Here is a 10,497-nt window from a genome sequence, read left to right as displayed (position 1 = left end):
ATCGTTTCGATACTTTCTGGGTTGAGTTTAGTATCACAGGAGATGGAATAGATAATGGTACGACACTGGCAGATTCTAAACAATGTTGAAACATTAGCGATGAACACTTTTGCAGTGGTATATCAGTTCGGGGGCACTCGTAATTCACGGACATCTCTAATTTCAAAGACGGGTCAGTGATTTCATTTACGGGGGTCTGTTATATCACATACGTCGAGCTTTGTTGACAGCTGGGCACTCGATGCACCACATTGGAATGAAGCTGAGTGTATTAGAATAAGCTTTCCTATGTTTAGCAAATATCTATCTCTGCAAATTCTGACAAATGGTCCCAGAACACACTTAGATTGCAATGGCCATAATCAAATGTTTTGGTAGTAAAAAAATCTCAGGAGTACCTGAGCCTGCGCTCTAATTCATGAATTGGATAGTAAAATTAGCAGGCACTCAACTTGGGCTAGCTACAACCCTGATAAGCATAAGGCCTACTCACAAAATTATTCCCACTGCGCCGGCACGTTCTCCAAAATTACTTATATCGTTTGAGTATGTAATTTATGAGATGTCTCTGAAATATGACATTGTTATGTGACATGACGCTTCGAGAGTATTTGATATCAGAGACGTCCGTGAATTATGAGTGCCCCCGAACTGATATGGGAAGTTCTTAAATCGTCCTGTGGTACTGAGTCTTGTACCGATATTTAAGATGTTGATAAGGTGTTCATGAATTCTTATCTATGTAGCTGTATGGTATAAGAGAGTATTGCACAGAAATGTTATCTGTGTAGACTGCAGAAAAGGATCATGTCTGCATTATTTTGCTATTGTGTATCAGCAAGGCTGATGATAATAAAGTATATTCAGAAATAAAATTGGTGTCAATTTGATTTTTTACGAGTGTATGAATTAAATTTACACAGAATATAATACTATCTGGGGAAAGAACCCAAAAGATCGATGGCATACTACAATGGGTGAAAATAATATTGCTGTTTTAAAACCATTGCAATATCGCACAGGTCAATCAGAAACATGTGTTTGTGGACTTAACATGGTTTGGAACCAAGCTCTTCATTTATATTAAACAAAATAAACTTCCCAAAATAAAAACACTCGCAAACACAATGCAATACAATTAAAAAAATAATTACATTTAATTACTGTGTAAGTGGTAATTTCGTGAGGTTTTTTTTTTCCATGCCTCCAGTAGCATAGCCAGGGGCAACTGCCCCATTGTAAGAAGTCAAGAAGGGGGGGGTACTCTGTATACCATGCACTACGGGTAAGTGCCACACTCCTTAGACCCACTTTTTCAAGCTTTTTTTTTGTTTGTTCTGGAGACCCGTCATCAATTTCTTTTTGCATTCCAGAGACCCTCATTTAAAGTTCCCACAATCTTTTGGCTAAATTTCCTCAAATTTGAGCTCATAGCACTTATTTCTGTATTTCTGAAATATTTGCCAAAAAGGGCACTGAACAAAGCCCCATTTTAGTTCTTGAAACCCCATTTTTATGTCCTCAAACAAAGTCCGATCCAGAGCCTGCATCTGGGCGGCACTTACCTACCAAACAATTAGCCCCCCTCCCCCCGGATAGGTTCTGAGACAAAGCCCTGGAAACTGCTGACTATCAATATATTGTCTAATTCCATTAGGTGCTACATGTGACCTCTCTTACTAGCATCTAGGAACTGATCTATGTTACCAGCAGTAATGTCAAATACATGTACTTCTGATTGTGTGTGTTAAGTTTGCAATGCACTGCATGCTGTCTGTGACTTGAATCTATATCACAATCATGTTCACCAGATTTAGAACAATATGTCTCCATTCCAGTTATAAATCCTTCTTCCCTGGAATATCAGGAGTCAAGTTACTTTTAAAGCCATAATGTACGATCTTATAATATGAAATTGGTTAATTTTTTTTCAAACCTGATTTTTTGCATATTTGTAATGTTTACACATGTCCCAACTTGCACCTAAATGGAATCGGCCAAATTTGTTGTCTTTGTAGGTCAACATAGCAAAGTTCGACATATTATCATAATTTAAAAATTATGATAATAATTTTAATATGTCCTCCCATATAGAACTGTGTGTTAAATGGCCAAAATAACCAGTGGGGTTTCTTTAACTTTTTTAACTTTACCTTGTTATTTCAACCTGAAATGGACAGCAACCCTTCTCGTCAGTTATTACTAATATTATTTCAACATTTTGAATAAAGAATAACAAAATCAAAATTTGTCGGAAATCATACATTAAGGCTTTAACATCATGGCTACCTGTATCTATCACATGTACATTGGATTGAGAACAAACAGTCACCACATCCTAAATATAAGCTCTTCGCTGGTAAACCAGGAGTCAACATCATGGCTACCTGTCGCATCATGGCTTCCTGTTGCTTGTATCTACTACATGTACCCCATAATGTCACTCCTGTCCTAAATATATGTCCCTCCCCTGGTATACCAGGAGTCAACATGATGGCTACCTGTCACTCATATCTATCACGTGCACATGTACTTTGGATTGAGAACAGTGACCCCTGTCCTAAATATAAGCTCTTCCCTGGCATACCAGGAGTCAACATCGTGGCTATCTGTCACTTGTATCTATCACATGCACCCCAGATTGGGAACAAAATGTCACTTTTCCAGTCCTAAATAATTCTTCTTCACTGGCATACCAAGAGCCAACATCAAAATCTGGAAAGAAAAGACCAATTTCTTTCTTTGCATTCTCATCTGAATCTGCAGAAAAGTGAAAAAGGAAACAATAATATGATGAATGCATTATCAGAATGTGTCTGATATTAACCCCATGAGAACTAACTTCGGATTGGCCTAAATGAATATTGTGTCCAATTTTGAACCAATCAAGGAGGGTATTAATAAGATCATCTGCAAATAGCGTTTGACCATAAATAGTTTAAAGCCTAGTCATAATTGGCAATTGAAATGAGCATTTCAAGTTATCAACCAATCAGAAATGCTGTTAAATGACCAGCAGTGTCCAGGGGGTTAACTCCAAGTACTCCAAGTATGTCTCAAAGCTGCGACACACATTTGTTTTGTGGTGTGTATTTTGTCTTGGAGAAATCGGCCCATTTTTTTTCCCTATTTCTTTTTTTTTTTTTTTTTATACAAAATACCCAAAATATTGGTAAAAATGTTTTAAAAGCATTTGTTGGTAGAATTGTGTGATTAACACTTTAAATTAGTGAAAATATTTCAATATTTTTATAAGAATGTTAAGTTTTGAAAATGCCAAGCAATTCAAGCTTATCTTGACTGAGTTTGAGTCTGGGGAAATTCTAGAATATGGGCCTGATGTCACATAAAAAAGAGAGAATATGGGGTCATTAATATTGCACATACCTGATCCATGGGTTGCATTTCTTGTATCTGTGAGCCCATACCTAGCTCTCAAAGACCCGGGAGCTTCATGTTTAGCTCTGAAAAAAAAGAACAAATTACACTGGACACACACCAACTGCAGATGTCCTTGGTTCCCTAGCTACAATCAGTCTACTCTGAAGTACAAAGTACAGACACGGACGCACACATTGTGCCGACTTTGAAGGCACGCATACCTGCAGCAGCGACGCAGCACTACGCACTGTTAACACGCTGTATACGCGTGCGTTGTCACTTTGTACTTCAGATTGGACAAACTGTAGCACAGTCCACAAAATGTATATAAGACCAGTCAGGTTGCCTGGAATAGGAATTTACTACAGGAACCCTTCATAAAGTTACGTCTAGTATTGGGTATTCGTAACTTTACGAATGGTTACTTGAGTTACAAAGGTTTAAAGGTTTAGAGAAATGAACCCCTGGTGTGTGAGCATAGGGTGGGTGTGTGTGGGATGTATGTGTAATTCTCTTAGGAACCAGAAACAAGTTTGTTTGATCTTTGGATCGGCCGTTGATGCTGCTTCGATGCTTGTTATCAATGAACTATCAACTACTTAATCAGAATTAAAGCTAAATTGATATTGGTCAATATCACTACATGTACAAATTACCATTTTATCACAGTAAATTAATTGACTTTATAAATAATAAGGATCGACCAAGCATCGATGGTCGATCGAAAGATTGAACTAATTTGTTTCTATTGCCTTACCTGAATGTTTTCGTTGGACCCATAAGGTTTCTCCAGTGCTTAATAGCATTCTGTCTTGCCAGTACGTGAACACTCATTGGTCCCATGGACATGAAACCAACAAGTCTATTGTAGAAAAACCGACCTGAAAAGACCACATTGAGAACAATTAAATCAAACAATACTTTTACACTTGCAAACTATGACACAGATCATACAGCTGTATTGATATCAGAATTTTTAAGCCAAAGTCTTACAAAGCCTACCCTGGAATAATTGCCTACTTCAAGGTCAAAGTTGAACACAAATGTTCTAACATCAATATTTTCATACAACATGCTGAGCACAGCCCCGGAGCATGGCATTCGCAATAGTCTTTATAACAGGACATTCATACAATAAGAATTCTTTTGTAAAAGTCCGAAAGGCAGTTTTATATATATCTGAAACACATTATGAGACTGCATCCAGTTGTTGGCATAGTTTGGTGTTTTACAACAAGGTTTATTGTGTTGAAAAACATTACAGAAATCAATTCAATTAATTAACCTCTAGATTCCAGTTGAAATCCATAAACCCCCTATGGAAGACATGACCTTAATCTTCCCCACAGGGAGTGTGAATTTCAAATGGGGTTCCCTGAATGGTGACTCCATTTGAAATCTACACCCCTGTGTGGGAGATTAAGGTCATGTCTTCCACAGGGGTGTATGGATTTCAACTGAATAGCCCAAAGTACTCACCTTTATGTTCACCATAGAATTTCTCTGCATCACTTTTACTCCATTTCACAATTTTGGACTGGATGAAATAAAATTCATTCTCAACAATTTCTTCTTTCACCTCCTGAAAAACAAAAATTAAAGATGTATGGTCTGATCAAGTTTTACTGTATAATGGGATATTTTCGCTGCGTTAATTTTTCGTGATTTTATCAATATTGGACAGTTCAGTGGGTGATTAATTTGTGTTTCCTAAAAGGGGGGGGGGGTAACTTTGACATCTTTTTACAGGTCACTTTTTACAAGTTAAACTCTACCTGTCAGATATCAATTTTCTCTCTCTTGGAGAGAAAGACTTTTGCTTTGCTTGAAAGAAAATCTATTTCTGATAGATTTATTAATTGTGGTGAGATGTTTTCCAAAAAAAAAAAAAAGGGGGAGGGGTGACTTTGGCATGCAGGGGTAGCTTTGCAATCTTTTGACAGATCACTTTTTACAAGTTAAATTCTACATGAATCTATCAGATATTGATTTTCATTGAAAAGAAAGACTTTTGCTTGAAAAAAAAATCAATTTCTGAGAGTAGGATCTGCTTGCCTCTGCATTGCCCTCTTTTATATATGATACACCAACAGAGGCAATCCTTTACTATAGGAGTACATGATTATGATGGACAAGTAATAAACATACAGCAAATAAAACAATGTATGGTACTCCCTAACTGCCAAGTATTTTGCAGTACCAAATTTAATTAGAAGAAGGAAAGAGTAACAGTATGTCCCCTTATAACAGATCACTTCTATAAGGCAATAGAAACAAATAAGTTTGACCTTTCATCGACCATCGATGCTTGGTCGATCTTTGTTATTTATGAAATCAATTAATTTACTATTATTCTTGTGATAAAATGGTAATTTGTGCCTGTAGTGATATTGACCAATACAAATTTACCATTAATGCTGATTAATTAGTTGATAGTTCATTGATAACAAGCATCGAAGCAGCATCGACGGTCGATACAAACAAATTTGTTTTGTCAAAACTGCTCTTAATTTTACCAGGCCTTTTTCTTTTTCAGTGTTTAATGAGAACAATTACCAACTAGGTTGTGGTACATACCTCTAGTCTATGTGGATGTGCAACAACATCTGGTTTAATAATAGCCAATGTGAGTTGTAGTCTACCGTCTCCATTACTGGTCATCATTGGTCTCCATGGTGCACCTCCTGGTGTCAGAGTAGATGTGATGAGTTTCCTGAAAAGCGCCCTCATTGTATTGTGTCTAGTACTGGAACATGGATTTCGATTACTAGAGAATTACAAAAAAGTTAATTTGTAGCTATTTGCCTGCTAGATTTCCTTATGTTAGGCTAAATAAACAAAAAGGTTTGTCTCAGGAGTGAATTTTGATTTTATATAGTTTTAGGGTTATGGGAAATGAACAATTGTATTTGAATGGTAAAAGCGATCACAATCACCTGACATGAACCTTCTTTTATGCCCTATGAACTACAAATTCATTCTTGCATTTCTTTACATCTTTAAATTTCCTACCTTTCTGAATGAACCACATTTTATCTGGTATTTTGGCTTTATGACATTTTCACAAATTAATTTGTTAAATATTTGTTTGTAAAACCAAAGTAAACATTGTGCAATGTTGATGGAGGGTACAAATTTGTTATTGTGCCGCAATGTCAGGTTTGAAAAGAGATGCAAGAATCATGATTGATGAATGATACTTGTTAAAGGACATTTTTTGATTCTAGCATCCTCTTTTTAGGGTATGCATAGATGAAAACCTTATTTCCAATCAGTTGATTTGGACATATATTTGTGAGTTAATACGCATAATCACTTGTATTACAGTGTAATGGATGATGTATTTGTCAAATGACCAAATCTGCAAAAAAAGGTTATGTACAAAACAGAGCTCTACAAGCAGTTATAAATGTAGTCCTAGGTTCTGGTGTTATAAAAAGGTCAACTTTTTTGGAGTACAGAAGTTGAGGAGGATGAGGCTGTGGATCACAAAGTGCCCTTTAATAAACACTTGTGCATCACCGATTAACAAGTATGCGTCCGCATCGTCTGCATGGTTTACTTCACCAAGCAAAGTAAACCATGCAGACGCGCCGGACGCGAGTTGTTAATCGGTGATGAATAACGGTGAAACATGATTGAATCCCTTTCAACAACGAAAACAAGGTTAAGATCATCTAATTCACATGATTCTTTCATTCGGAATGTCCGTTTGTCATTGCCACTCAACCTTACAAGAAGATCGGTGATTTCTTCTTCTTCTTCTACGTGAATTCTGGGTAGACCATACATGGTATCACGCCCAGCGGTGCAACTTCACATCCGGTGCAGAACAGACAAAATCACTCCCACCACCGATGACGATGATAAAAATCACAAAACTCACGACGAAGGGTGCAAAATTATATACAGTGAAGACTTGGTGCAGGACTAGTTGAGTGACGCAGCTGCTGGAACAACTGAGCCCATGTACAGCTTAGATTGATCACTGGAAACCAGCTGCTGGATCTTGGTTTTGAATGTTTGGCTTGATGTTGAATTCACTATAGAAGCAGGGAGTTTGTTCCATACTGGTATGGTTGCTGGGAAGTAGCTGTTCTTGTATACTTCTGTTCTTACTCTGATAATCTTGTACTGCTCCTCATGTGTCCTTCTGGTTTTGATGGAGTGTGTCTTGTGGTATGTAGTGACATGGTATTTGGACAGAGACTTCCTGGTTATGAATCTTGTAAAACAGAGTCAGTCTTCATGCCAACCTTCATTGCTGTAGTGTTGGAAACCCCAAGTCGGCCCTCAAAGCAGTGACACTCGATCTTCTGCGATAATTCCCTATGATGAACCGGACGGCCTTTCTCTAGACTCTTTCTAAGCTGTTGATGTCCCTTTCATGGTATGGGTCCCAGATTGTGGCAGCGTACTCGAGGGTCGGGCGAATTAAAGAAGTGTATGCTTGTGTCCGGACCTTCTGAGGGCACTTGTATCGATTTCTCTGCAGGAAAGCAACATAAGAGATTTGTTTGCGGGTTCTAGGCATGACGAATTTTACGCGTATACGCTACTGGACTGCATGTGGATTCATCACGGATTAACAACGCTTGGCTCCTGTACAAAGGTATAAGAAGAGTTGTTGAAAGCATGATGACACCCCAGGGAGGATATGTGACGCAACAGATGCCCCCACAAAAGCTTGACTGCTATGCTCTTTAAGAATCCAGCCAATATGAATTGATGTTGCTATTCATATTTTACTTGCGATAAATGATAGGCCTAAAAACAAGTCAACTATTGATTTGAACATACTTCACGTAAAATTAAATACCCCGAACAAAACTCAGTAAGTATTACACATCAAAAAGCAGATAAATGTGCATAGGTAAGATGAATTAGCTCATATATTTAATGATCATAAGCTTTATACTCGCCCTTTCGGTTTTTTCTGGACTGTGTGGTAGCTTTTGCGCATATGCAGATAAAGCGCGTAACCCATTAGAGCGGTGTGGAAAGCTTGTAACCTATTATGCGTGGGCGTGGGCCCGGTGACCAAGGCCAAGGCCCCTAACCATGCTTACAAAATTTGAAGTTAGCACACTCTAAAATAGAATTAAACAAAAACAAACTAAAGGTGCAAGTCCCGTATAAGGCGAAATTCCCTAAGCAACGCTAAGGTATCTATAAAAAGTTCTATAAAGAACCATAAAGATTTAAAGAAACTTTCTAATCCAATTGATTCTTTGTAGAACCTTTAAGGCGGGCTTTCATTCGTTTGTTTCTTCCCGATTCATTTGTTCGTTTGTTCATTCATCAATGCATTCATTCATTTTTTTTCATTCATTTGTTCATGATCATTCATTCATTCGTTCATTCCCCAGCAAGTCGTGTTTTGGTTTTGAAAACGTTTTAATAATATTTAAATGTCGTCAGGTCATATAAAGGTCATGAAAACATTTTTAAGTTTACATGAAAAACACTACTACATTGTTGTAATAACATTTTGAAAAATATTTGTAAGCAAACATTTGTGCAAAACTTTTTATCAACGCTTAAAGGTGGGTAACCTGATTAACAATCTCATCCCCCACTTTACCTCATCAAAATGCTGATTTATATTATATTTCCGAAGATATCATCAAAAAACTGTCGAATTAGTCTCAAATATGGTATACCATATTTGAGACTAATTCGACAGTTTTTTGATGATATCTTCGGAAATACACAGAGTATGTTTATGAGAAAAATAAGGCCTTTCACTTGAAATCAATATATTACATGATCATGATGATTATAAAAACACTGTAGACTACCAATATCACGCTGTATAAATGTCGGTAATGCCATTAGGAATTAGTCACATTTACAAAAAACATTTACATGTTGTTTTTGCATGAGTGCTTGAAAAGGATGACATTTTATGTTAAATACGTAAGTTTTAAAGAATTTGATTTTCCAAATATATCAGGTCACCATCCTTTAATAACACTATTTAAGAATTTTTTGCAACAAGTTTTCACAAATATTTTCTTCTCAGTAAACACGTTTTATACCCTTTATATTTACCCGACATTTAAACGTTTTAGGTTCGCTGGGTAATTTATTTATTCTATTATTTTCATATTTCGTACTTAGGAGGGCTGGCATATTTTCTTCGGAAGGGGTGGGGTCCCAAATTTACAAAAAGTCGGCGTCGATAAAATTGCGACCCCCCCCCCTATTTCGGCAACAGAATTTTATGACCCCTCACCACTGATACACCTTATCCCCTAAACAGGTTAAATTGTATTGAAATCAGTCTTTTTGAATAAAATAAACACACTATCTGTGGTCATCTGTGACTTCTTTCCGAAAATTTATGACTCCCCCAGTGTATTTGGGACCCACCCTCTTCTGAAGAAAATGCTAGCCTCTTTCTATACTTAATTGCCTTTGTTGTTCACGTTTGTTCGTTCTTCCATTTGTTCTTTCTTTCTTTCATTCATTCATTTTTTTCTTTCTGTCTTCATTTAGTCCTTTCGTCCGTCCGTTTATTCTTTCTTTCTTTCCTATTTCCTTTTTATCTGACCATACACATTTTAAGGGCTCTGGTAGCAACGTTTGAACAGTATTTTTTGTGGGACGTGAGAGCACATCAGATATATCGAATTGCATTCTGAATACGAGGAATGTCCTTCTGATATCAAAGAATTTTGATTTTTTTTTTGAAATTCGCAATATAGTACACATATGGCAAATGATTAAAAACTGATATTTAAAGGTCCTCGAATTAAACTTTATAAATTTAATGATATGTACTTAAAGTGTGTGTAGCTGGGATGAAAGCCGACGATCAATTGAAAATGAATATTGAAGATATGGATATGTTTCCCCAAAACACCAAAACAATTTAGGTCTTTTTGGGTAAAATATGTACATATGAAAGGTCAAAATGTTCAATTGATCGGCGGCTTTTCATCCCAGCTACATGCACTTTGAGTACATATCATTAGATTTATAAAGTTTACTTCGAGGACAGTTAAATATCAAAAATTTAAAAAATATCAAATTTCAATAATTTGTCATAAAATTTGTATTATATCGCGAATTAAAAAAAAATCTAAATTATTTGATATCAGAAGGACTTTC

General features: G+C 36.5%; 1 protein-coding gene across 1 annotated transcript; it reads right to left on the bottom strand.

Annotated features, from left to right (window-relative positions):
* Window positions 1-1,184: 1,184 nt before the first annotated feature.
* Window positions 1,185-8,327, bottom strand: LOC140165683 (nucleoside diphosphate kinase 6-like). Its single transcript, XM_072188988.1, has 6 exons — window positions 8,304-8,327; window positions 5,959-6,148; window positions 4,861-4,963; window positions 4,139-4,262; window positions 3,388-3,464; window positions 1,185-2,760 (listed from the first exon to the last, which is right to left on the bottom strand). The coding sequence occupies exons 2-6, from the start codon at window positions 6,109-6,111 to the stop codon at window positions 2,606-2,608; spliced, it is 612 nt and encodes a 203-aa protein (XP_072045089.1). The 5' UTR covers window positions 6,112-6,148; window positions 8,304-8,327; the 3' UTR covers window positions 1,185-2,605.
* Between the last annotated feature and the right edge of the window lie 2,170 nt (window positions 8,328-10,497).

Source organism: Amphiura filiformis, chromosome 12, assembly GCF_039555335.1.
Source record: "Amphiura filiformis chromosome 12, Afil_fr2py, whole genome shotgun sequence".
Taxonomy (NCBI): domain Eukaryota; kingdom Metazoa; phylum Echinodermata; class Ophiuroidea; order Amphilepidida; family Amphiuridae; genus Amphiura; species Amphiura filiformis.
Note: the sequence above shows the minus strand (reverse complement) of the source record. Positions and strands in the feature narration are given on the sequence as shown.